Below are 26,050 nucleotides of genomic sequence, written 5' to 3'. Positions count from 1 at the left end.
GAAATTTCTTCACAAACACTTCTGCACTTGTTAACATTTGGCAGTGTGATTGTGAAACTGAGATCTTTCTGCCCACAGGGGTGCTATCTGCATATGATGCTCTATATGAGTGCTGTTGTGTAGGACAGTTATGGTTCTGTATGTATGTGTGTGTGTAACTGTGTGTTTCAGGAGCGCCAGTGTCTTCGGTTCTTCCAGCCAGCTGTGAGAGGTTCAGACAAGCCCTCTATTGTGGTGAATGGAGTTGTGTGTTTGAATGGGCAGAGCTGCCAGCTCATTAATGGTGCTGTGGGGTTTGGCACAGGCCAGAATGAAGAGAGCCACTCTACACTAAAACTGCTTTTTCAAATGGCATGTGTGGTATGGGTGACTGGTTTAAAGAGAGCGAGCAGGAGGGAGTTTAATTCCACTACAGTGATGGCAGATGATGTAATGTAGACTTAGATGTGTGTGATGATTGTTGATGGTGCTTGAGTGCTGGGGACTGGACTTTAGGCCTGTATGAAGTACTGAATATTCACGAGTTCGCCCTTACATCTAATCTGCTTGAGCGAGTATTAAGCATATTTTGGCGTGCTGTCCTGGGGAAGGGTTCCGGGCCGGAATACAGGCCGGAACCAGAGAACTCCCCCTGCTAGTGTAGGATCGAAACAGATTAGAAGTGGGGAGTAGGGGTGGAGGAGGGATGCCAAGAAACTATCGCTGGATGGAGGTAAGACGGCTGGTAATATATATAGAGGATGCGCTGATTGAATGATTGGTTAAACAGGTTGCACCTGTGCCGAATGGGTTGATTATCTGATCGTGCTCCTCCTGAACCTTGTTTAATCAAACATCATTTAATGAAATGTCTTTGTGTCGCTTTTTTGGGAGCGTATATTGGAGCAAATAAACACAGTTAATTCACTGAAAGGATAAAGGATTTTTTTGTCAGATCCTAATAAATTCAAAATCATTGACTGTTTTTAGATTGCTACATTGCCATGGGTAAAAAAAGTCAGATGTAGTAATGACTGCATCCAGCTAATCAATGTACAGTACTCTTTAAAAATCTGGGGGTCAGCAAGATTTTTAGGCTACGTCTACATTAATCTGGATACATTTGAAATTCAGTGTTTTCCTTTTAAAATGCTCTCCGTCCTCACTAGCGTTTTCAATCATTTTCCGAAAGTTTCTTATTCACAAGATTAAATCTGCCTTACTGCACATGTAAAACCTAATAAAAAGCTCACTTAGATGATAAAGACAGAACAGACACAAGAAACGCAACTGCTCTGCCGTAGGACCGTAATTGTGAGTAAATATTCTGTTGTCTTTGCATGACTATTATGAAGAGTGTACAGAAGTAACATTTTTAACAATTGTGTGAAAGTAGACCAACAGGCACAAGGTGGTATAAACAGAGATATCTATTGGTACAGTACAATTTTAAAAATAAAGGTGCTTAAAAGGTTCTTCACAGCGATGCCATAGCAGAATTATTTTAAAGAACCATCTCTTTCTTACCTTTTTATAATCTAAAGAACATTCTCTCACCACAAAGAACATTTTGTGAAACAGAAAAGTTCTGAAGATGTTGAAGGTTCTTTATGCGTGTTCTTTATGAAACCATTTAGACAAAAGGTTCTTCTATGGCATCGGGAAGCATTTGTCATTGTTTTTAAAAAAATATATTTTCACCATCCACATTACAACGTGAAAACAGCATTTTTAAATTTATCCACTTTGGAGAGCATTTTTAAAAAGCTCAATTTCCCATGACAAAAATGCCGTCTCAGTGTGGACGAAAGGCCAAAACGGAGAGAAAAAGATGCGTTTTCAAACAAAAATGTATTAGTCTGGACAAGACCTTAGTGGCCTCTTATAAGACTGAATTTTTTTTTTAATGATTCTTCAGAAATCATTATAAATATGCTCAAGTTAAAAAGAAAAATACTATTGTAATGTTGAAAACATTTGTGCTTTTTAACATTTTTGTGAAACCATAATACTTAACTTTTTTTTGATGAATACTAAATTTCAAAGCAGGATTTCTTTTTAATAGAAATATTCACTATTATAAAAGTCTTTACTGTCACTACTGTGTCCTTGCTGAATAAAAGCATTAGTTTTTTAGAAACATTTTTTTACCAACCCCAAACTTTTGAACAGTAATAATGTGTGTTTTGTATATAAACTTAAAGCAGGAGAAAAAAATAGTTAAATTGAAGTTACTTTTAAGACCAGATGAAATCCAAATGAACCCAGTTTACTGTGTTTATTTATATTAAGACATCATGAAATCAAATGTTTTGCTTGAAAATACGTCTTGCTATAGTGTTTTCACAACACGCTGACAGTCAGCCATATTGGCGGCATTGAACGTAAACAATGCCACTGAACCGAACGAAACTCTCATATTTGCTGATTATTGCTGCTGAAAATGGTCAATTATTGTCATGTTTTGGACTGTACTAATCGGACAGACGGGAAAAAACATTTGGAGTACTATAGACTGCTAAAAGTTATAACAAATCAAGGAGAAGAGTGTAAAAAAACTATTATGCTAATATTTTAATTAATACAGCTTGTATGTATCTTTACCACCTATTAACTTTATTTTGTGAAATTATTGCACCCTTTCCTGGTTACCAAGTCCTTCTCTATATGATTTAACAGCTGGTTTAGACAGCATAAAATTAGCAGAACAATGTATTTCGTAGTATATTAATCATGCAATCCATGCTGTTGTTTACATCCGAGCATCGCCAGTATGGCCGCACACCTGGGTAACTGACCAAATCGTGATGCCAAAGTAAAAATGGGACATGGAAAAAAAATGACATGACATGTTTTTAAATGTTAATATACCCTGTTTCCCAACTGTGAAGAGAAAACAACAAGTACGTCATTTATATGTTGATTTCCCAAAAAGGCATGGTTCCCTAAATTAAAATTACCAGCACTATACTTCTCTGTTTTATTGCCTGTATATCATTTGTAGAGTTCAAATCAAGTTGGTGTCAGATAAGGCCTGTTTGGGTTTACTTGGGATGAGCTTATGTGTCCAGATGGCCCTGAGAGCAGCAGGTAGTCTAAGAGCCAGAAACCCACACACACATACACACAACATTGCCCAAGCTTAGCAAAACTACATTCTTATATTCCCTCATTGAAGCAGATTCATTTTATAGAGAATCTGTGATCATTATTAATGTTTGTAGGTTTCTGTGACTAGAAATGTGGTCTGTCACAGAGAGGTCACCTATAGTGGCAAAGTTTCTGTAATGTACTTGCTGATTCTGCAGAATATATGCATATTATTTTCATAAATTATTGCTGCTGTTTTGTTTATAGCTTCTGGATTTGCATATGTAGCATTAAATGATTAGAGTTACAATCCATGCTTTGCTAAAACTGTTGATCCAAGTTTAATATTTTTGAAGCTTTTCGTCATGTTTTATGCTTAAGTCAGCATCACTCATATTTTGATCCTTTGATGCATTTAATTTCAAATGCATACATTTGAAAATGCTGATTTGATGCAGCAATGCTGATAACAGATTGAAAACCTGTATTTATCCTTTCTGGTTAAAAAGGATTTAATTAATTTCTTTTTGTATAGGATTATCCATATGACCTGAGAGGAGCAAATCCAAATTCTGTACTTTTTTCAGTTTATATTTGAGCTTATGCGTGTCTTTTTTGTTTTTCACATATGTAATTGTGGCATTTTTCCCTCTGCAGGTATTTGAGGCCAATGACTTGCTTCAGGGCCAGAACTTCTCCAAGGTCTTGAATTGTTTGGTGGCACTCAACAAAGCAACTTCAGGTGAGATACATCTGAAACACCTGTATTAGTTCTATCTGACAGGATGTTTATAAAATTATAAAGAGTCTTTTAGTTTACCAGCATGGACTAGCTGTATTTTTTGATGTCAAAATTTACTCAGAAGTGAGCTAAACCTGACATAATTGCCCAAAGCCTTCTTTAAAGGGTTAGTTTGCCCAAAAATGAAAATTCTTTCATAGGGCTGGGCGATTAATCGAAAAGTAATCGAGATCGACATTCAGAACCTATAATCGATCAAATTTTCCCAGGTCAACTATTTCAATTACTTTCCCTTTAAAAACACTACTGCGTGTGGAGTCAGGTGACCCCGCTCCGTTACGTTATTCCGCCAACATGTCGATGGAGAGCTTAAGCAGTATTCATACAGTAAAAAGTATTTACAGGATATACAAAAGTAATTTTATTTAGAAGAGATACTGCTTATTTTCTACTTTTAATATTTATTATTATTTTATAAATTTATTTTGTTTCCAAAAGTGCAAGTTATTTATTTTCACTAATTTAAGAAACATGTGACTTTTCGTTTTAAGCAATGTGTGCTTTAATTTCAGTTGTTCAACACTGATGTTCAATAAATAATCATAGATAGTAGATAGTGTGTGCTGTGCACCCTTCATTCAAAAATCTCTCACTTGTAATATGTGAGCATATTTACTGTACAAAACTTGTCAGTGAACTATGAGGACAAAAAAATGAATATTATTTAAATATAATTTAATATAATTTTATTAATGAATAAAATAATCGTTCATTAATCGTAATCGGGTTAAAATGTTCAATTAATCGAGATTTTGATTTTAGGCCAAATCGCCCAGCTCTATTCTTTCATTAATTACTCACCCTCATGTTGTTCCAAACCCGTAAAACCTTCGGTCATCTGCAGAACACAATTTAAGATATTGTTGATGAAATCCAAGAACTTTCTGACCCTACATAGAGAGCAAAACAATTGACACATTCAAGGCCCAGAGTAGTAGGAAGGACATTGTTAAAATAGTCCACGTGACATCAGTGTTTCAACTTTATTTATTTTTTTGGGAATGACCTATTCCTTTAAGTTTAGGGTTAGGTTATAGTCTAGTCTATCTATGTCTTGCTGTATAAAAAAAAAACAATAGAATGGAAAGTCCCCATTTAGATAGCTAAGTAAACATGTTTCCTTTGAGTGAATGCGTGTGTTTTGTTAATGAGTATTTTCTGGTTGTAGAGTCCGGTGGTGAGAGTAATTCTGTGTGTTCTCGTCACTCGTCTTCTCTGCGGATCAAGTCATTTGACTCAATCAACTGTTCGTCCACTCACAGGAGATCATCCAGACTCAAGTACAACCAGTACCGCAGTCTGGTGAGCATCACAAGCAGTATAAACCCTTATGTACAATAAGTTTTTCCTAAACCACTGGAAAACAGACTAATATAACTTGAAAGGGATCGTTCACTCAAAAATAAAAATTACCCCATGATTTACTCACCCTCAAGCCATCCTAGGTGTACAGTAGTCAATACCCGTTCTTGTCTCTTTTTTGATCCACTTTTTGACTACTGTATGTGACTTTTTTTTTTTCGTCCTTCAGACGAATACAATCAGTGTTGTATTAAAAAATGTCCTGGCTCTTCCAGACTTTATAATGACAGTGAATGGCTGTTGAGATTTTGAAGCAAAATAAAGTCCATCATAAAGGTACACCACATGGCTCCATGGGGGTTAATTAAGGCCTTCTGAAGCAAATTGGTGCATTTGTGTAAGAAAAATATCCATATTTAAAACTTTATAGACTAATCTCTAGGGAGTTCCTTTCCAGCGAATGACATAGAAAATGATCGTGAGAACCAAGATTTGTTTACAACAAAGGAAAACAGTCTCCTCACGGCTTATATTTTATTTAACCCTGAACATTTTTAACATTCTAGTAGACATTATAGCCTACCAACAAAGCACAATTTACCTTAAAATTAAGTTAGTAAAATAATATTCTTTGGCCATTTTAACGACCCCCTGCTTGAATCATGAATCAAGCATGTTTTTTAAATGCAGCCTTGCTGAGCAAAGAAGAATATTATAATAAATGTATTTCCCTCATGCTTTGGACTTTGAACCCTGTCTAATGAGCTTGTGCAGCGCTGTCAGATTAAAAACAATGTGTGCGTGTATTAGACAACATAACGTTCTGTAGTTTTACTATACTATAACTTTTACTATAACTTTCTATCTGGAGCTTACACTATGCCTACATCCAACGTCATCTGCTGGAATGCCTCTCTCTTGTGAATGTGGGTACGACAGTTAGCAGAAACTAGAGATTACAGTATATAAAGTTTTAAATATGGACATTTTTCTTACACAAATGCATCGATTCACTTCAGAAGGCCTTTATCTACCCCCCAGAGCAATGTGAAGTACTTTATATGATGAATGGATGCACTTTATTTTCCTTCAAAATCTCAACAGCCATTCACTGCCATTAAAAAGCTTGGAAGAGCCAGGACATTTTTGAATATATCTTTGATTGATTGTATTCTGTCTGAAAGAAGAAAGTCATACTCCTAGGATGGTCTGATGGTGAGTAAATCACTGACTAATTTTTTAATTTTTGGGTGAACTATTCCTTTAAGAATAGCTGTCAAATGTGCTGCTCAATTATTTATGTGTAACACTTTTTTTAGTCAAAAAACTACTTTGTACACCTGTAAATTGAGACCTTGAACAAATATGAAAGCCTGAAAGAGAAGGTGAAACAAATTCTCTCTGTTTGTCTTTTTCTCTTTCTCTGTAGGACATGTCTGAAAACAGTGCCCCTCAGGTGCTGGTAAAAGCACGGTTTAACTTCCAGCAGACCAATGAGGATGAGCTGTCCTTCAGTAAGGGTGACATCATCCAGGTGACACGGCAGGAAGACGGCGGCTGGTGGGAGGGGTCTCTCAATGGCAAAACCGGCTGGTTTCCTAGCAACTATGTCAAAGAGATCAAAGGCTCTGGTTAGTGTTTGCCACTTTAAACCTTGAGAGAAGGAATTTAGTTAAACCCTTACAAATTGTTGCAGGCAGAGAACTGATCGAGACTCCTGCAAGACCAGACAAGCGAGCTAGAGGGTTTGGTCTTACTCATGCTCCTCTCATAGATTGCCAAGAAAAGCAGAAGAGATGTAGTCCCCATTTACCTGCTGACTTTCTTCTGTGTCCTAGTGTTACCATAATGTTTTCATAAAAGACCTGCTGAGTATGTGTATAGATCAGAAATTTGCTGTGGGCAGCTGCATGTTAGGCTGTCAACACTTTAGACAGATTAAAATATTTGGGTGGTACTTTTTAAAAAAAGCCTTGAATCTATGAGGCAATGTAGCATTATGAAGATGTAGAATCAGCCCACGTCTATTAAAAGGGCGATTAAAAGAGGACTTACAGGCTTAATGAAAATGTGCCAAAAGAGAACTGAATAGCAGCTCTCTGCAAAAGCCAGAAACTGTGGGATTATTTGATCATTACAGGCTTACAGTGGAAAAATGTGTGTTCGTTCAACCCAGCTTGGGTACAGGGTATAGCAAACTAAGATTAAAAAGAGAATAAAAATTTCCTTATTTACTCACCCCCATGTCATCCAAGATGTTCATGCCATTCATTCTCCAGCAGAAAAGAAATTGAGGTTTTTGAGGAAGCATTCCAGAATTTTTCTCCATGTAGTGGACTTCAGTAGGGATCAACGGGTTGAAGGTCCAAAATGCAGTTTCAATGCAGCTTCAAAGGGCTCTACACGATGATACCAGCTGAGGAATAAGGGTCTTATGTAGAGAACGATTGGTCATTTTCTAAAAAAAAATGAAACATTTAAATACATTTTAAATTCTTGTAGGCGGAAGTACCAACCCTCTGTTTACAAAGTGAACCTGCAAAGAAAGTCAAGAAAGCCCCCTTTACAAAAAAGGTAAAACAATGATGTTGGACAATTTTGAAGTTGGAGGAGAAAAAGAGATGGAGTGTTGAATTGTACTTTTTGAAATTTAAGGCCTGGAAAACCCTTGAAAATAGCACTATTCCTGAAGAGGTACTTAAAAAGTGCTTGAATTATTGAAAGACAATGTATCTATTTATTAAGTGTTTCATTTTTTGTCCAATAAGCACATATATTTTCACACAAAATTCACGCAGGTTATAAAACACACCTTTTTTCGCTTATTTCAGTTAATGTCAGAAAACTAGCGAGCTACGCAAGTAGTAAGACTAAACATGGCTTGTGTAAACATAGCTGAAGATGTAAAAAGAGCGGACCTTTTCGAAACTCTTAATCAGTTAAACCATTGCATTGCAAAATGATTTACTGTTTCAAAGAGTTCCAATTGTATAGCAAATTATGTGTATCACATATTGCAAATAATTTGATTTAGATCGGGACTTTGGAGTGGTTTCACAAATCATTTGACTTAGATCGGGACTTCGAATGATTTGCGATATACTCCGAGTCCTGATCTGAAGTGATGTTTCATAATTCATTATTCAGATTTGGACTTCAGAGCATGGATCGCGAATTATTTTTTTTTCAGATCAGGATTTCGAAACAAAGTCTTTTTTTTCTTAAACAGTAGAAAACATCAAACCATAAAGGCAGTACAGCTATAAAAACAAAAATACAAAAAATGTATTTTATTTTTGCCATTTTTTGTTAGAATATTTTATTTAACTTTTTAGAATTTGAAAGATAAGACATTTTTTGATAATGAGATCTCTGATTGAAGTCCTTTCATTTTACAGTATCTGTATTAACCCTGCCTACCCTACCTTTCTGAACCGAAGTACACAGACAAAGAAGTAACCTGTGTATGTAGAGCCCTTTAAAGCTGTTTTGAAACTCCAATATGGTCCTTCATCCTGCTGATCCCATTGAAGTCCACTATATGGAGAAAGATCCTGAAATGTTTTCCTCAAAAACCTTAATTTCTTTTCTACTGAAAAAAGAAAGACATGAACATCTTGGATGGCATGGGGGTAAGTAAATTGTGAGGAATTTTAATTCTGGAAGTGAACTAATCCTTTAATTCCTTAAAAAAAATCTTGCTAAACCTAAACTTTTGAGCAGTAGTGTGTATTTTAAATGCCAGCTTTTCGAAGCCTTATCTCACTGTATGCACGTTGTAGCATAAACACAACCCCCTGACCTTTGTTCTCCAGTCCAAACATAAATAGCATATACACCCCATGATGCCAAACAGATGCTTCCCTCTCATGTATGGGGAAACGACCTTAATGTGTATTCGACCCAGCTTGAATGGAAATAAGTGAGGATGACATCAGGGCTTGAACATCCAGGGCTTAACAGGAAGGAAACACCATCCAACAACAAAGACAGGAAGTGCAGCAGCCAGAAGACGGCGCTTCCCCTTTTCCTCTGAATAAGGCTCCACACTCAAGTTTATTCCACTCTATGAGCACTTAGCCATCCAGACTCTTTTATAGGATTTAGTTGTGTTAAATGCATGCCGAACATTACTTGTAGTAGACATTAATAGTATATTGATTTCATACGTCATCTCAAAAATAGCTGCAGTTAGGAATAGTGTAGTGATGCATGCATTGTTTTCTTTGGGTTCAGATTACATGATTAAAGGGATAGTTTATCTAAAAATTCACATTTTGGCTTTTATGCGCCCTCATGTTGTTTCAAAACTGTGGGACTCGCAAAAGGAGAGGAAGAAAGAAAGTCATACAGTTTTGGAACAACATGAGGGTAATTTTTGGGTGAATGATTCCTAATCCTAAATGTAAGCAATAGTAAATATGATGTTTACCTCAGTAAGCACCACTAATTAATGGTTTGGTTTGTGGAGATGTTGAGCTCTGAGGGAACTTGGGGAAGGGAAGGAAAACAAAAATCACATTTGTGACCCTGGACCACAAAACCAGTCTTAAATAGCATGGGTATATTTGTAGCAATAGCCAACAATACATTATGGGTCAAAATATCAATTTATCAAAAATATCAATTTTTCTTTTGCACCAAAAGTTATTAGGATATGAAGTAAAGATTCCATGAAGATGTTTTGTAAATTTCCTACCGTAAATATATCAAGATGTAATTTTTGATTAGAAATATGCATCGCTAAGAATTTATTTGGACAGCTTTAAAGATTATTTTTCTCAGTATTTAGATTTTTTTTGCACCCTCAGATTCCAGATTTTCAAATAGTTGTATCTCTGCCAAATAAAGTCCTATCCTAACAAACCATTATTTATTCAGCTCTAAGATTATGTATAAATAAAAAAAATTCACCCTTATGACTGGTTTTGTAGTTCAGGGTCACATATTTGCCAAATAAAGAATAATGGTTTTAATCAATGAACTGGTTTTCTTTTGGAAAAGCATGATAAGTAATGTTCAAGCTGACAATTTTGATGATTCTAGGAAGTGTACACATTATGTTACTGAAAATGGATCGAGCTAAGTGAAATGTTCAGACCATCTTCTTGCTGAAGTAAGAAGTATGATGTTTTCCTGTAAACGTAGATCTCCCCCTCTAGGTATCTGTATCTAATATTCCTGTCCTGACTGCTCACTGCAGGAGAGATGTACTTTAATATTCAATAACAGAAACAAAATGTTTCCAGATGTTGGTTTAAGCTGACCTCCTTACCTTTTGTTCTTTTTGTTTTTGCTTTCTCAAACAGACAAGCCTGTGTCACCTAAGTCTGGAACGCTGAAGAGTCCACCCAAGGGCTTTGATACCACTAACTTCTGCAAGACTTACTACAATGTGGTAAGAGAGATGTGCTGTTGCATTAGAGGCGTGTAACACCTCCCACATGGAACGAGTGGATTATTTATGATGTGCGTGGGGTGAAAATGGTGCCTCTGGGGAGTTCGTATTGCACAGATATTTCCCTAACCAAATAAGCAAGCGTACACCACAAACCCTGCCTATACTTGACAGATAAGACTACGGTTTAAAGATATTAGGAGTCATTGTTACAGCAGCATTATGAATCATTTTAGAGGGTTACAAAATACTGCAACATATTTTTGTAATTTTTAGAGCGGTTGCACATGTCTTTTAGACCTAAAGAGATAGTTCACCCAAAAATGAAAATTCTGTCATTATTACTCATGTCGTTCTAAACCCATAAGACCTTGTTCATCTTCGGAATACAAATTAACTTTAACTATGAGGACATTCAGCTTATGTAAATATAATATTCAAATCCTTCTCTTTACATCCTGGTTGACAAACCTCAATATAGTCAACATATACAGTTAAAGTCAAAAGTTTACATACACCTTGCAGAATCTGCTAAATGTTTTACCAAAATAAAAGGCATCATACAAAATGCATGTTATTTTTATTTAGTGCTGACCTGAATAAGATATTTCACATAAAAGACGTTTACATATAGTCATACAAGAGAAAATAATAATTGAATTTATAAAAATGACCCTGTTCAAAAGTTTACATACACTTAATTCTTAATACTGTGTTGTTACCTAAATTATACACAACTGTGTTTTTTGTTTAGTGATAGTTGGTCATTAGTCCCTTGTTTGACCTGAACAGTTAAACTGACAGCTGTTCTTTAGAAAAATCCTTCAGGTCTCACAAATTCTTTGGTTTTTCAGCATTTTTGTATATTTGAACCTTTTCCAACAATGACTGTATGATTTTTAAGATCCGTTTTTTCACACTGAGGACAACTGAGGGACTCTCATGCAACCATTACAGAGGGTTCAAATGCTCACTTCAGAAGGGAACACTATGCATTAAGAACCAGAATGTAAACTTTTGAAAGGAATTAGGATGTGTACTTTTCTTATTTTGCCTAAATATCATATTTTTTCATTTAGTACTGCCCTTCAGAAGCTACAGAAGATACTTGTTTTCCAGAAGACAAAATAAGTGGGTGGGGCCATTAATAATACAGTTTTTTTTTTTACTGTATTTTGAATCAAATCAAAGCAAAGATAATGCAATGCTACTCATTTTCTTGTTTGAGTAACTCTGAGGTTAAAACTGCATTGCGAGGATATTCGATTTGTGTAATGGTTTTTATTGAAGCAGCGCTGTGTCCGGTTTTCTCAGACTTAGCTTTGGACTAATCCTTAAATTTACAGTCATAAGGCTTTAATCTGGGTTTAAAAGCCTCGCCAAACTAGACTTACTTAAGAGTTAATAATCCAAGTTTAACACACATCAGCAGATGCTGCTCCGGGTTTGGGCTTGATTTAATGTCAGTAATTAAAAGACACAGAACTTCAACATCCTGCCAGTAACAATTCTGTTAATAAAAGTAATTTCCAAATCATTTGCATATGCGAATTTAGTTTACTGTGCTTCATTTCCTCATGCGAGGTGTCCCTGGAGCCTCCCTCTGAGCTTCTTCAAGCCCAATGAGCTGTTAATGTGTGTGTGTAGGTCAGGTTTTGCCTGCATTGTGTAGACTAAATGTCCACAACAAGGATAATAAAAAATAAAGTCACATACAGTGTGAAAACCATTTGCATGAAGAAAATGGTTTGGTAAAAAACAGTCTTAAGAAAAAAATCAGAAAGGTCTCTGAAGGATGGCTTTAGGTGCAGGAGATTGTAATCATACTATCATTAGCTCAATAAAGTCCCACTATAATAGAAAAACAAACTTTTGTATGTGTGAATGTATGTCTATCTGAGCACATTTGTGTATTTTTAGAGGTGTTGACAAGTGTGTGTCTAGGCCTGTATTTGCATATTTATATGTAAATGTGTTGTTATGAATGTCTGTATTTGTTTATCAGTTCTCACTGGTGTGTGCGTGTGTTTGTCTCTCAGTCGTGCCATAATATAGGTCATCTTTTCCATCTCATTGACTTCGGGGACAGCTGTGCCTGAGGCCCTGTGCTGTCTGTGTCTGTTTGTCTGTGTGTTGCTTATGTGTCATGTTTGATGAGAATGTGCAGTAACTGACCCTATACTCTTCTGAAGACTGAGCAGGACAGACCAGCTGAAGATGAAGAGTCTGTGTGTGTGTTTCAGGGAGGACGTGAGTTTGGGGTCAGGCAGAGTTCGGTCTTTTATAGGAGTGTTAGGGGAGGAGGTCCATTCAAGTTAAGGACACAGTTTGAAACGGTTGTAACTGTCAGGCTGTCCAGACGTCCAGTGTTACAGTTGTCATGTCAGGGGTGCTTCCATACATCTGTTTACAGATAAACATTGTTCTTGGTCCTGGCTAATTCTCGAGGAAAAAAGTTAGCATTTTTAAGTTGAGATTGTTATGTGACCTGTCCTGTATCCATAAAAACATATTTCTTGTATTTTTAGTTATTGATCTGTCTTTAAACCCACATTTAAATACACTACCATTCAAAAGTTTTTGAACAGTAAGATGGAAATGTTTTTAAAATCTCTTCTGGTTTAGTTTATTTGATCCAAAATACAGCAAAAGCTGTAATATTGTGAAATATTTTTACTATTTAAAATAACTGCTTTCTAATTGAATGTTAAAATGTAATTTATTCCTGTGATCAAAGCTAAATTTTCAGCATCATTACAAATCATGTGATTTGCTGTTCAAGAAACATTTTTTCCATTATTATTATTATTATTATTATTATTATTATTAATAATATTTAAAACAGTTGAGTACTTTTTATTTAGGATTCTTGGATAGAAAGATCCAAAGATCAGTATTTATCTGAAAGAAAAAGTTTTTGTAACATTATACACTACATCATTCAAAAGCTTGGAGTCAGTTTCTTTTCTTTTTTTAGGAAAGAAATTCTAGAAGTTAATACTTTTATTCAGCAAGAATGCTTTAAAGTGATCAAAAGTGATTTATAATGTTACAAAAATTTCTATTTCAGATAAAGGCTGTTCTTCTAAATTTCTATTCATCAAAGAAACCTGAAATTTCTGCTCAGCTGTTTGCAGCATAATTTTATTTTTGAGCAGAAAATTTTAATAATATTAAAACGTTTCTGAAGGATCTTGTGACTAGAGCAACAATGCTAAAAAAAATCAGCTTTGAAATCCCAGGAATAAATCACATTTAAAAAAAAAAAAATTATGCATATTTTGAAAGATATTCAAGCAGTTATTTTAAATAGTAAAAATATTTCAAAATTGTATTTCTTTTGCTTTGGATCAAATAAATGCAGGCTTGGTGAGCAAAAGATACTTCTTTAAAACACATTAAAAAATCTTACTGTTCAAATACTTTTGACTGGCAGTGTATGTTCTGCAGATAGCTCTATAAATTTCTTCAGAATTGTATAATTACTTTAGAATTATGTAAATTGCTGTAAAATATTAGTATTGATATATTTTATGTTTTAAAAAAATATTTATGTAAAAAATATATATATAAAAATGAACTTCTACAAATAAAATAAATTTCATTTATTTGATTGACTTAAACACCAGGGGAAAAAATCCTTATTTTGAGCTTTGTAAATTAATTTTTCCAGCGTCCTCTCAACTCAATATTTGTGTTTGTGTAAAATATTAATACAAAAAATGTACAAAGTATTTTATTAATTTAATGGACTTGGCCAGATTGAAGATTTATTGTTGCATTGTGGGATATATTCATAGAGGTCAGCTAGCCTTGTTCAACCAGGGATGTCTTTAAAGCTTAAGTTAGACTGAAACCAGAAATTTTCATGACATACAAGGACTGGCCCAGTTCTGTCATCTCTCGCACTTTCTATGCCTGGAGTGTTTTGTCTTCAAGGACAATAAGCATATTAAAATGGGCCCCAGATTGTAGTCTCATTGCTTTTGACCTGTTAGTTTTCCAAGCACAATGTGGTTCTCCTGTTTGTGTAGCATCATATGCTGCACTGACTTCATTCTCTCTCAAAAACTGTCTGATTGTTAAATGTTGAGCGTGTGTCATAATCTTAAATTGTACATGTGTAACACTTGTTTGTTTTTGTCAATTACACAGGTGGTTCAGAATATTGTACAAACCGAGACGGAGTACAGTAAAGAGCTGCAAACTCTCCTCTTAACATATCTGAGAGCATTACAGCCCACTGACAAGTAAGAACACAAGCCGAGAGTCCAACATAACCAGAGATAATAGCAGGTCAGTACCCATCTATCTCTCTTTCTAGGCTCAGCGTGTCAGATATCAGTCACATCATGGGAAATCTAGAGGAGATCAGCTCATTTCAGCAAACACTGGTGCATTCACTGGAGGAAAGTGTCAAGTAAGAGTCCTCATCCTGTTCTTTCTTTCACTCACTCATAGTTTGTCACAGTTTGACATCTAGTGGCAGATACCGGTAATACATTATAGTTCTTATCTGGATTTACACTTTAGAAGTTTAAGATGTACATGATTTTTCAATCTGTTCAACTATTATTTCATTTATTTATTTATTTTTTTCATATTTCTAAATGAATTGGTGTGTGTTGTGTGCAGAGTTCCAGAGAGTCAGCAGAGAATAGGAAGCTTCTTTCTGTCCCTCGTTCCTCAGATGAAGAGTCTGTATGTGACCTACTGCTCCAACCATCCATCAGCGGTTAACGTTCTCACACAACACAGGTGTGTAACAGCGCAATACACTTGCATAGATAATTAACATCATTCAGATGCGTAATTCGTAACCATTACATTTCAGAAATACTGTCTCTGAGTCATTATTAATGTCTGTGCGTGCGTGCGTGCGTGTGTGTGTTTCAGTGAGGAATTGGGGGAGTTTATGGAAAGTAAAGGTGCAAACAGCCCTGGAATCCTCACACTCACCACGGGACTGAGCAAACCCTTCCTGAGACTGGAGAAATACCCCACAATACTGAAAGAGATGGAGCGCCACATGGAGGTACTGAACCACTCTCATTGGTCGAAATGTTTTAGCTAAGATGAGCTAAATGCTGCACTACGATTTAAAAGCTGTTTTTCAGATTCTTCAATGTTTTTGAAAGAAGTCTCTAATGCTCACCAAGGCTATTCTATTTGTTTTTTTATTTAATGGCAAACTACTCCAGTCTTTAATGTCACATGATTCTTCAGAAATCTTTCTAATATGGTGATTTGGATTTCAAAAAGCATTTCTATTAATGTTCAAAACAGTTTTGCTGCCTAATAGTTTTGTTGAAGCCATTATACACTTTGATTCTTGGATGAATAGAAAGTTTAAAAAAAAAAGCAATAAAAATATAAATGTTTTGATATAATTGTGATATAAATGTCTTTACTGTCACTTTTAAACTATTTAATGCATCCTTGCTGAATGAAATTATTCATACTTTATTTAAAAATTTAAAGGTAATGTAAGTATTCTGGTTATGAAAAGAAAATAAATCACTCTCTATACTACTATTTAAAATAACAGTTTTCTATTTGAATATATTATATAACATTTTGCATTTTTTAGCATCATTACTCCAGTCACATGATCCTTCAAAAATCATTCTAATATTCTGATTTGCAGCTTAAAAAACATTTTTTATTTGTTTTATTATTACTATTATTATTATGTTGAAAACAGCTAAGTAGAATTTTGTTTCTTTGAAAAGAAAGTTCAGAAGAACAGAATTTTTTAAAGCATCCTTGCTAAATAAAAGTATTAATTCCTATGATTTCTTTCCCCCTAAAAAATGACTTTTAAATGGTATAGTGTGTAATGTTACAAAAGCTTTTTATTTCAGATAAATGCTGATCTTTGGATCTATCTATTCATCAAAGAATCCAGAAAAAATATTCTCAACTGTTTTAAGTATTGATAATAATAATAAATGTTTCTTGAACAGCAAATCAGCGTATTAGATTTAGATTAATTTCTGAAATATATTCAAATAGAAAGCAGTTATTTTAAAAAATATTACAAATATTCACAATATTACTAATTTTACTGTATTTTGGATCAAATAAATGCAGGTTTGGTGAGCAGAAGAAAATTCTTAAAAAAAAAAAAAAACATTAAAAATCTTACTTTTTCAAAAACCTTTGACTGGTAGTGTATATATAGTATACCAGTTTAACTCTCTTGTATTTTCTTTTGTTCTCCTCAGGCGCTTCATCCAGATTATCCAGACATTCAGAAGAGTATGACAGTATTTAAAAACCTCTCTGTGAGTATTATAAGGTCAACATCGTTGATGTTCTTTGTTTTTTCACCAGTATATAAGGATGTAAGATGTGTGAAATGATATGAAACTGTTTGTTTGAGTTATGTTATCATTCAGAATGGAATGTGGGACTTATTTGTGTGTGTTTGTTGTTTTGTCTTCAGGCCCAGTGTCAGGAAGTGAGGAAGAGGAAGGAACTTGAGCTGCAGATACTGATGGAGTCTATTCGGGGCTGGGAAGGGGAGGGCATTAAGACCCTGGGCTCTGTACTCTACATGTCCCAAGTACTCATCCAGAACTATGGCGCTGAGGTAAATGTTACCAAATATTCTAGGGGTTTTCAGCACTCAGTATTTAAATTAAACCGAATCTGATGCTAATTTAAGGTTTAAAAATTTCAAGAATAGTTGTATATGTTCTTCATCAATCTCTGGTTAAAAAACTTATTATACATGTTGTTTCTTAGATTTTAATTTACTGAATGTGAATTCAGTGTACTGAAAATGATAAACATAAAATTCAATCTTTATTGTAATATTCTGCTTCATCAGGAGAAGAACGAACGATACCTTTTGCTGTTTCCTCACATACTTCTCATGTTGTCTGCTAGTCCTCGAATGAGTGGTTTCATATACCAGGTAAATCAGTCCTTCACTGTATTATAAATACATTCTCCAGTCCCATCAGTGTTTCACTGTACTACTTTTTCTGATTTTTGTGGCAAAAATGACTTTGTTGCTGTTTTTCCCCCAACCTTCTTTTTTAATTTTTTGTATAATGACTGAAATCTGTTGCGGTACATAAATCATCCCAACCCCTATGCACAAGGCAAATGGTGACAATGGCATATAAATATTCCCGAAAATAAACAATTGTGTTAAACATAGATGTGTTATATTTTTATGTCATGTTTTGATAATTTAGCAGTAAAATCCTTAAGGTGCTGAATTACTGTATTACTACACTAGTCTATCACAAAGCATCTCAGCTGTTTGTTAGGTTGTCTAAAATGCTGATAGCTGATCAGTTGATTGACTTACACAGGGGAAGCTGCCTCTGACTGGAATGACTCTAAATAAAATAGAGGACACTGACACCACAAAAAATGCTTTTGAAATATCTGGTGAGTTTCCTACTCAGTTGCACTCATATCAAATGTTAATATTGCTAGATATAGAGATTACATATACATGAACAGTAATGTTTATTTGTATGTGTGTGTGCAGGAAATATGATTGAGCGGATCCAGATAATCTGTAATAACCAGCAAGATCTTCAGGACTGGATAGATCACCTACACCGGCAAACCAAACGCACTTCAACCAGTAGCTTGAAACCACAGAATGTTCCCTGCCATACGGTGAGAAACACATGCAAACACATACACTACCAGTCAAGAGTTTGGGGTCAGGACAATGCTTTTGAAAAACAATTCTTATGGTCACCAGGACTGCATTTATTTAATCAAATATTCAGCAGAAATGTTAATATTATAAAATATTATCATTCAGTGTCACTCACCGGCCCTTCTCCTTCCCGTTCAGCTGCCGTCTCACCCTTTCACCCCGTCCAGACACTCAGAGAATCGAGGTGTGAGCGGATCTCCAGTCTACCACACTCTTCCTCACCTCTCCTCACTTGGAACCCCTCACAGCGGTATGATGTGGGGTCCCCTCGAACCACCCAAAACCCAGAAGCCCTGGAGTCTCAGCTGTCTCCGACCTGCACCACCTCTAAAACCCTCAGCTGCATTGTGTTACAAAGAGGTATCACATTATGTGCCATGTTACATTTTAAAGTTCCACTTTGAAACAGGCAGTGTTATTCTATGTGCTGACATAATTTTAACAGAAACAGGAAGACAGGATGGGACATATCAAGCAGTCCCGCCCCCTTTTTAAAATAGCCAGTAGCATTTTGTTTAGATCACAGCTTGGGCTGGAGCCGTTGAGCTCAGTAATAGCCGCATTTGACAGTGTATGACAGCCACAATCTCATCCATATCGCTATAAAATATACCATTCTGTGTAGAATTCAAATGGGTCTAATATGTTTTATGGTCTGCACCAACTCACACATATGATCCACTCCGTGCTATCGTGTCTCTGGAACGGAGGAGTGTGAGCGAGCTGCAGCAGTTTGTGTAAAACAGTGAGAACCCAGATAAATCTTTCACGTCAATGGAAAGCATATTTAGCATGTCATATATATCTGTACGGAAAATACTAATTTTGTGAGCAAGTGACTGATTTCAGTCGCACCGTCTATTCATAGTGTAGGGGACGGGATGCTTTGGATTCTAGAGAGCATTTTATTGGACAGGATGTAGGGTGATGTCATCAGAATCGTTGATCCATATTGGTTGAAGTTAGAGACTGTAAGTTTTTGAATGCTTATATCTTGTAAATGTGCATTTTGTCATTGTCATTGTTTTGAAACACACTAGCTTTTATATAACCTTAAAGGAGTAATTCACTTTCAGAACAAAAATTTACGGATAATATACTCACTCCCTTGTCATCCAAGATGTTCATGTCTTTCTTTCTTCAGTCGTAAGGAAATTGTTTTTTGAGGAAAGCATTTCAGGATTTCTCTCCATAAAATGGACTTCTATGGTGCCCCGAGTTTGAACTTCCAAAATGCAGCTTCAAATGGCTCTAAACGATCACAGCCGAGGAAAGAAGGGTCTTATCTAGCAAAACGATCGGCTATTTTCTAAAAAAAATTTCAATTTATATACTTTTTAACCTCAAATGCTCATCTTGTCTAGCTCTGTGTGTACTCTGTGTAGAGATTTAAAAGTATATAAATTGTAAATGTTTTTAGAAAATAACCGATCTTTTCACTAGATAAGACCCTTCTTCCTCGGCTGGGATCATTTAGAGCCATTTGAAGCTGCATTTTGGAAGTTCAAACTCGGGGGCACTATAGAAGTCCATTATATGGAGAGAAATCCTGAAATGTTTTCTCAAAAAACATAATTTATTTACGACTGAAGAAAGAAAGACATGAACATCTTGGATGACAAGGGGGTGAGTACATTATCTCTAAATTTTTGTTCTGAAAGTGAACTACTCCTTTAAGGCTAACATATTCATACTAAAAGCCAAAAAACTTCAATTTTGTCTTTAACAGTATGTTGAAGCAATAATAGCATTTCTGAAAGAATAATCACTTTAAACCAATTATTAAAATTATTATTAGCAACGCTTAACTAAACTTATTTTGTATGAGATTTAATTTGCTTATTACGTCTAATTTTCTTATATCCTTCAGGATCTCAGTAAAAGTCCCAAAAGTATGAAGAAGCTTCTACCCAAACGAAAACCTGAGAGGAAGCCATCTGATGAGGAATTTGCTGTGAGAAAAAGTATGACACTAATGACTCTAATTAATAATGTTTTATTGAAAGTCCTGTTACTTTTTACATACGCATGTGATGTATTTATGTGTTGAAGGGATAGTTCACCCAAAAATGAAAATTGTGTCATTAATTACTCACCCTCATCTCATTCCAAACCTGTAAGACCTTTGTTCATTTTTGGGAATATTAATTAATGCTGTAATGCATTCTGTGGAGGGTAAGAGGTCTCAGATTTCACCAAAAATATCTTAAATTATGTTCCAAAGATGAATATTCCAAACCTGTAAGACCTTTGTTCATTTTTTTAAATTAAGATATTTTTTAATGAAATCTGAGAGCTCTCTGACCCTCCATACACAGCATTAAAGCATTAATTAATATTTCCAAAGATGAACATGAAGTCTTACGTGTTTGGAACAAGATGAGGGTGAGTAAATAATGAAAATTTTCTGTTTTGAGTCAACTATCTCTTTAACACGTGTTGCTTTTGTGTCTACGGTATGTAAGAAAATATTACAGTGCCTTTATTATATTTTTACAATGTTACCTAACCACTGGCATTTTTATGTGCTCTTCTTGTTTTCAATCAGGTACTGTAGCTCTGGAGGAGGATGCTCAGATCCTGAAAGTGATCGAAGCATACTGTACAAGCGCTAAAACACGGCAAACACTAAACTCAAGTATGTACTCTCTGCATTGTGTATGTATTTTCTTGAGATTTTCATTTTCTTTTTGCAATTTCCAAATCTTGCTTCAGTCCCAGAGTCTGTTGGGATTTGTCCATGTAAATGAGTAAAGAAAATATAACTGTGGATACCACATTATATTGACAGGTTTTTTTTTTTTTTTTCAAATGCTTTCTAAAATACACAGTACTGTTTGAAAGTTTCAGGTCGGTTTGATTTATTTGAAAGAAATGTATACTTATGTTCAGCAAGGAAGCATTACATTGAGCAAAAGTGAAACCAAGGACTTTTACATTGTTTTTGAACAGAAAATCATATTAGAATGATTTCTAAATGATCATGTGATACTGAAGACTGAAGTAATGATGCTGAAAAATCAGCTTTGTGTGACAGGAATGATATAAATATATATAATTAAAAAAAACGTTACTTTAAATGGTAATATTTCACAATATGTTTTCACTGTTTTTGATCAAATAAATGTAGCCTTTCAAAAACATTAAAAATCTTAACAACCCTAAATTTTTGAATAGTAGTGTTCTGTATTTGGCCTAGGAGGCCTATATTTTGAGTCCTACAAAACATTTTCATCTATTCTGAAGTCTCTGTCAAGCATTCCTACATATGTGTACAAAATACTACAACTTCTATACTGAATTGTTGTGGCATTGGCTATATAAATATGTTGACTAAACTCTACCACTGAGTTGATCACTCTTTTAATATTTTCTGCTCTTTTAACATGCATCTGTGTCTCTCTTCCTCTTCCTTCCATCCTACCTTCCTTCATTCATCACCCATTTCTCTCTTATGTTGTCCCACCATTGTTATTGCTTTGTTATATTTTATTTAATTTGATCACTTATTACACACATAATTTATTGGGCATCTTGGGCTCTCCCTCACCTTACTCCTCTTGGTTTGGTCCATCCTCTCAACCTACCTGTCCTCTCCAATATGATTGGTTTGACCCCCATCCCTAATTAGCATGGCAGGGCACTGATTTGATGCATAATCATGTGCTGGCTGATGTTGACCAATCGTGTGTGGATGCTGTGGGTTGCCGTAGCAGCGGATTTCCCTCCTCTGATCAATCCGAAGACTCGGACTATGACAGTATATGGATTACTCACACTAACAGAATGGGTTCTATGTCCCGTAAGAGCTGCTGCTCATATATATACACACCAAAACGAAAACACCTTCTTTCTTTTATTTTGATTACATTGAAAGTCGCAAGCTCTATGTGAAATTTAATAGTACATCATCCTATAATTCTGTTTCTGTGCAATTCAGGATTAATATTATTCACCTTTTTCCTCAACATGGAAGTAAGCATATGGGTGAGACTTCCGGTTCATTATCTGCTATAAGGAAACAAGAAGAAGAACAACGTGCAGTAAACTGTAAAACTGTTTGCACTACAAACCAGTGTGCTCATAATTGAGATAATATATTAAAATAATATGGTAAGACACATCAATTTGCAATATCAAGCAGCAAAACAATCCATTTTGTACAGCTAAAAATACCTGGATGTGGATGAGACCGGAAGCCAGACCCATACAATTCACAAATGGCCACACCCACTAATAACGGGAAGAACAAGGTGCATTGATAACTAAAACTGTAATAAAACAAAAAAATATATATAGACATAATTGAAAAAATATACTAAAAAGGACAAAAACACATGACTAAAAGTTTAACCAAAATTAACATTCAAATGAAAATATAAAAAATAAATAAAAACTGTAATAGTTTCTCAATTATACTAAAATAAAACTAGTATGATTTATATATTGTCAATGAGTTGTTCAACATGTTTCTATTCTGTTTTTAATCTGTCAACCTTGTTAATTTTTTTTTCAGGATCAAGGAAGGAGTCAGGGCCACATATGCTTTTTCCTGAAGAGGAGAAAATCATTGTGGAAGAGATAAAGAGCAATGGTCAAACTGTAATCGAAGAAAGGTTAGCTCTCAGATTTCTGCATCAAATTCACCTACAGTGCTTGCATAATTATTAGGCGTGTTGATATTCTTTTTTTTCCCAAGCACATTTTACCAATTCCAAACCACATCAACCTTAATAACTACTATTAAGTTTGTATTTAATCATTTATAAGTGGTATATAATTGTCCATGAAGGCTGGAAGTGACAAACGTCTTATATACAGGTGTTCATAATTATTAGGAATGTTTCTTTTACCGATAAAATGAGCCAAAAAAGAGATTTAACTCGGACTGAAATAATTAAATTAATTTTATTTTGGGAGCTCATCTCCTATCCTGAAAAGTCTGTCTTGCAGAGATGGACTAAAAATGGACTCCCAAAACTTACTGGCAAATTCTGGAAGATACATTCTTGAAAGAGTGGTATAAAAGGATGTGATGCTGACTTATCTGACTATAAAGCCTATAAAAAAACCGTCTTCTTATTAAAAGTTTAGTTCACTTCCAGAACAAAAATTTACAGATAATGTACTCACCCCTTTGTTGACTGAGATGTTCATGTCTTTCTTTCTTCAGCCGTAAAGAATTTTTTTTTTTTTTTTTTTTTTTGAGGAAAACATTTTAGGATTTCTCTCCATATAATGGATATGTATGGTGCTCCCAAATTTGAATTTCCAAAATGCGGTTTAAATGCATCTTCAAAGGGCTCCAAACGATCCCAGTCGAGGAAGAAGGGTCTTATCTAGTGAAACGATCGGTGGTATCTATATTATTAAGAGATTAACATCTTGGACAACAAGAGGGTGAGTCAATTTTTGTTCGGGAAGTGAACTAATCCTTTAAATGAGGGTCATTTTTTAGGATTTTTTTAGAAGTCTCTGAGAACCTGACACATTGCACTTCTGGAGAATCCAGGTAGGTTCCTGATGGTTTCACACCTAATTATTCCCCTTAATTCTTTTGCAGTTAGCGTGTCTTTTCTTCTCCGCCTGTTTTTTCTGACCATGCTGACCCAATGAGCATTTCGCTGTCCAGTGGTCATGCCTTAACTTTACAAATTCTAGCATGAGTATTGCATCCTTCTCATGGGCATTTACATTTAAATATCTTTTTTTGGCTCATAAAAGAAAATGTGCCTAATAATTATGCACAGCTGAATATAGGAAGTTTTTCAGTTTCAACCTTCATGGACAATTATATATCACTTATAAATGATTAAATACAAATTTAATAGTAGTTATTAAGATTGATGTGGTTTGGACTTAGTAAAATGTGCTTGGAAAATATGACCAGAATATCAACTTGCCTAATAGTTATGCACACGCTGAATAAGTTTACTACGTTTTGTTATTTGCTGTCAGTTTATGCATCATTTATCGTTGTATCGTCGTTTGTTTAACGTCTCATTACAGGAGTCTGGTGGATACGGTTTATGCCTTGAGGGATGAGGTTCAAGAACTTAAGCAGGTCAGTCCACATGCCACATACAAACATTTCTTTATGCTTAAGGTCTTGCCATGTTGTCGAAAGTCAAAATCTGGTGCCGTGACCCGGATCCTCTGATTTTACATCACCAGGACAACAAGAGAATGAAACGCACTCTTGAGGAAGAACAAAAGGCACGGAAAGAGCTGGAGAAGATTGTCAGGAAAGTGTTAAAAACCATGAACGACCCGTCCTGGGATGAGACTAATTTGTGAGCCCATCTGTGCATTTCTGATCATTTTGTGTTGAGTGTAGTATCAGTCTTAACTCCTGACCAAAAATACTTGTAAATATTGTGACAAAACTGGACATGATTCTCAACAGTCACAGTATTACGCCTTTTAAACCTGATCCTTTTCAAGCCTTGTTTTTGTTTGCCAGTGCCAAGTATCTAGTTGATTTTCAGATATGTTAATGATGCCTAGACATCATCTATCAGAAATGTCTCTACAGGATCAGGTATGGTCTGGCAGAACTGCCAAAATAACTTGCAGTTTGATCATTTAGCTCACCGTCACAGATGTCATTGGTTCCTAGTGTAAATCTGGGAGTCTCAGGGATGATAGACACACTACCTACAAACGCTGCCAGGCCTGCATCACTGCCTGCGTCCTTTGACATTTTCAATCATTAGCCGATATGTTCAATAAGTGATGACATTCAATAGGATGATTTTTTTTTTTCCAATGGAAAACCTTGCAATACAATACTGGAGACAATTCTGAGGGAACTAGATTTTTTTGGGGTGTCATTTCAAAGTTGCTTTTACAATAACCTCAGTTTTAATTTCGTCCGGTTGCTCTTTTGCACCTTGCAGCTTTTTTTACTTTTATGATGATCCTCTACACTAACCTTTTTTTTTTTTTGGTTTTGTACAGAAATAATCCTTTATTGTATTTAATGCTCAGAAATGTGCCTTTTTGGGGGAAAAAAGAAAAAGATTTCCAGAATTTTGTCAGCATTTCTAGCTTTGTCCACATTTCAAAGAACCTTTTAAGAAAAATGTATGCAAGAGTGATTTTAAATTAACACTGAATCTGTGGTTGGAAACCGACGGATTGAGAGTCTTCTATGTTGTCTGTCTAATTTATGTATTTAAATGAAATATTGTCTACTGCTAAATGACTGTGTATTGTGAAATTTCCTCAACTACTCAACTACTTTCTCTTCCCAAAGCACTCTCTCTGTCTTACTCTCTCTTTCTTCCTGATTGAATTAAATAAATACAAATTCTTACTGTGACTCTTCGAATGGCATTTGTTTGTCGCATTCCAGTTTAAATGCAGCTTCAAAGTTCTCTAAATGATCCCAGCCAAAGAATAAGGGTCTTATCTAGCAAAATGATCGGTCATTTTCAAAAAAAAAAAAAAATGTTTATACTTTTTAACCTCAAATCCTCGTCTTGCGTAGCTCTGCCGTGCACATACATACTCTGTGCAGTCCTGTTCAATACAGTTGGGGTATGTCAAAAAAAACTCCCATCTCATTTTCAACTTCCAAATCTTCCTACCTTGCTGCAGAAGCACAGACCAAGTGTTTACAAAGTGAACATGCAAAGAATATCAAACACCCTTTACAAAAAAAGCGATGACTGCAGCTGCATCAAAAACTGTAAGTAAATTATTTCATAATGCTTATGAATGAAAAAGACCATTTTATTTGTATCAAAACACTCGATAGCAATAGTGAGGGGCGTTAAGATGGTTT

General features: G+C 35.1%; 1 protein-coding gene across 3 annotated transcripts; it reads left to right on the top strand.

Annotated features, from left to right (window-relative positions):
- The first annotated feature begins 3,726 nt into the window (after positions 1 to 3,726).
- arhgef7b (Rho guanine nucleotide exchange factor (GEF) 7b) lies at positions 3,727 to 25,585 on the top strand. 3 transcript variants are annotated; one of them, XM_073841812.1, is made up of 20 exons: positions 3,727 to 3,811; positions 5,040 to 5,173; positions 6,603 to 6,804; positions 10,483 to 10,571; positions 14,727 to 14,821; positions 14,896 to 14,991; positions 15,207 to 15,329; positions 15,468 to 15,606; positions 16,799 to 16,858; positions 17,020 to 17,166; positions 17,407 to 17,493; positions 17,900 to 17,978; positions 18,082 to 18,215; positions 18,400 to 18,621; positions 20,132 to 20,225; positions 20,810 to 20,899; positions 21,893 to 22,063; positions 22,778 to 22,877; positions 24,271 to 24,325; positions 24,436 to 25,585. In XM_073841812.1, exons 3-20 carry the CDS (start codon positions 6,606 to 6,608, stop codon positions 24,556 to 24,558), a joined length of 2,103 nt encoding a protein of 700 aa, XP_073697913.1. In that variant the 5' UTR covers positions 3,727 to 3,811; positions 5,040 to 5,173; positions 6,603 to 6,605; the 3' UTR covers positions 24,559 to 25,585. The 3 variants fall into 3 exon arrangements, with proteins under 3 accessions (XP_073697913.1, XP_073697914.1, XP_073697912.1); XM_073841813.1 differs by lacking the exon at positions 21,893 to 22,063; XM_073841811.1 differs by lacking the exon at positions 3,727 to 3,811 and having other exon boundaries at positions 5,044 to 5,173; positions 21,893 to 22,021.
- The last annotated feature ends 465 nt before the right edge of the window (positions 25,586 to 26,050 follow it).

Source organism: Garra rufa, chromosome 6, assembly GCF_049309525.1.
Source record: "Garra rufa chromosome 6, GarRuf1.0, whole genome shotgun sequence".
NCBI lineage: Eukaryota > Metazoa > Chordata > Actinopteri > Cypriniformes > Cyprinidae > Garra > Garra rufa.
This window is presented reverse-complemented; position numbering and strand designations above follow the sequence as displayed.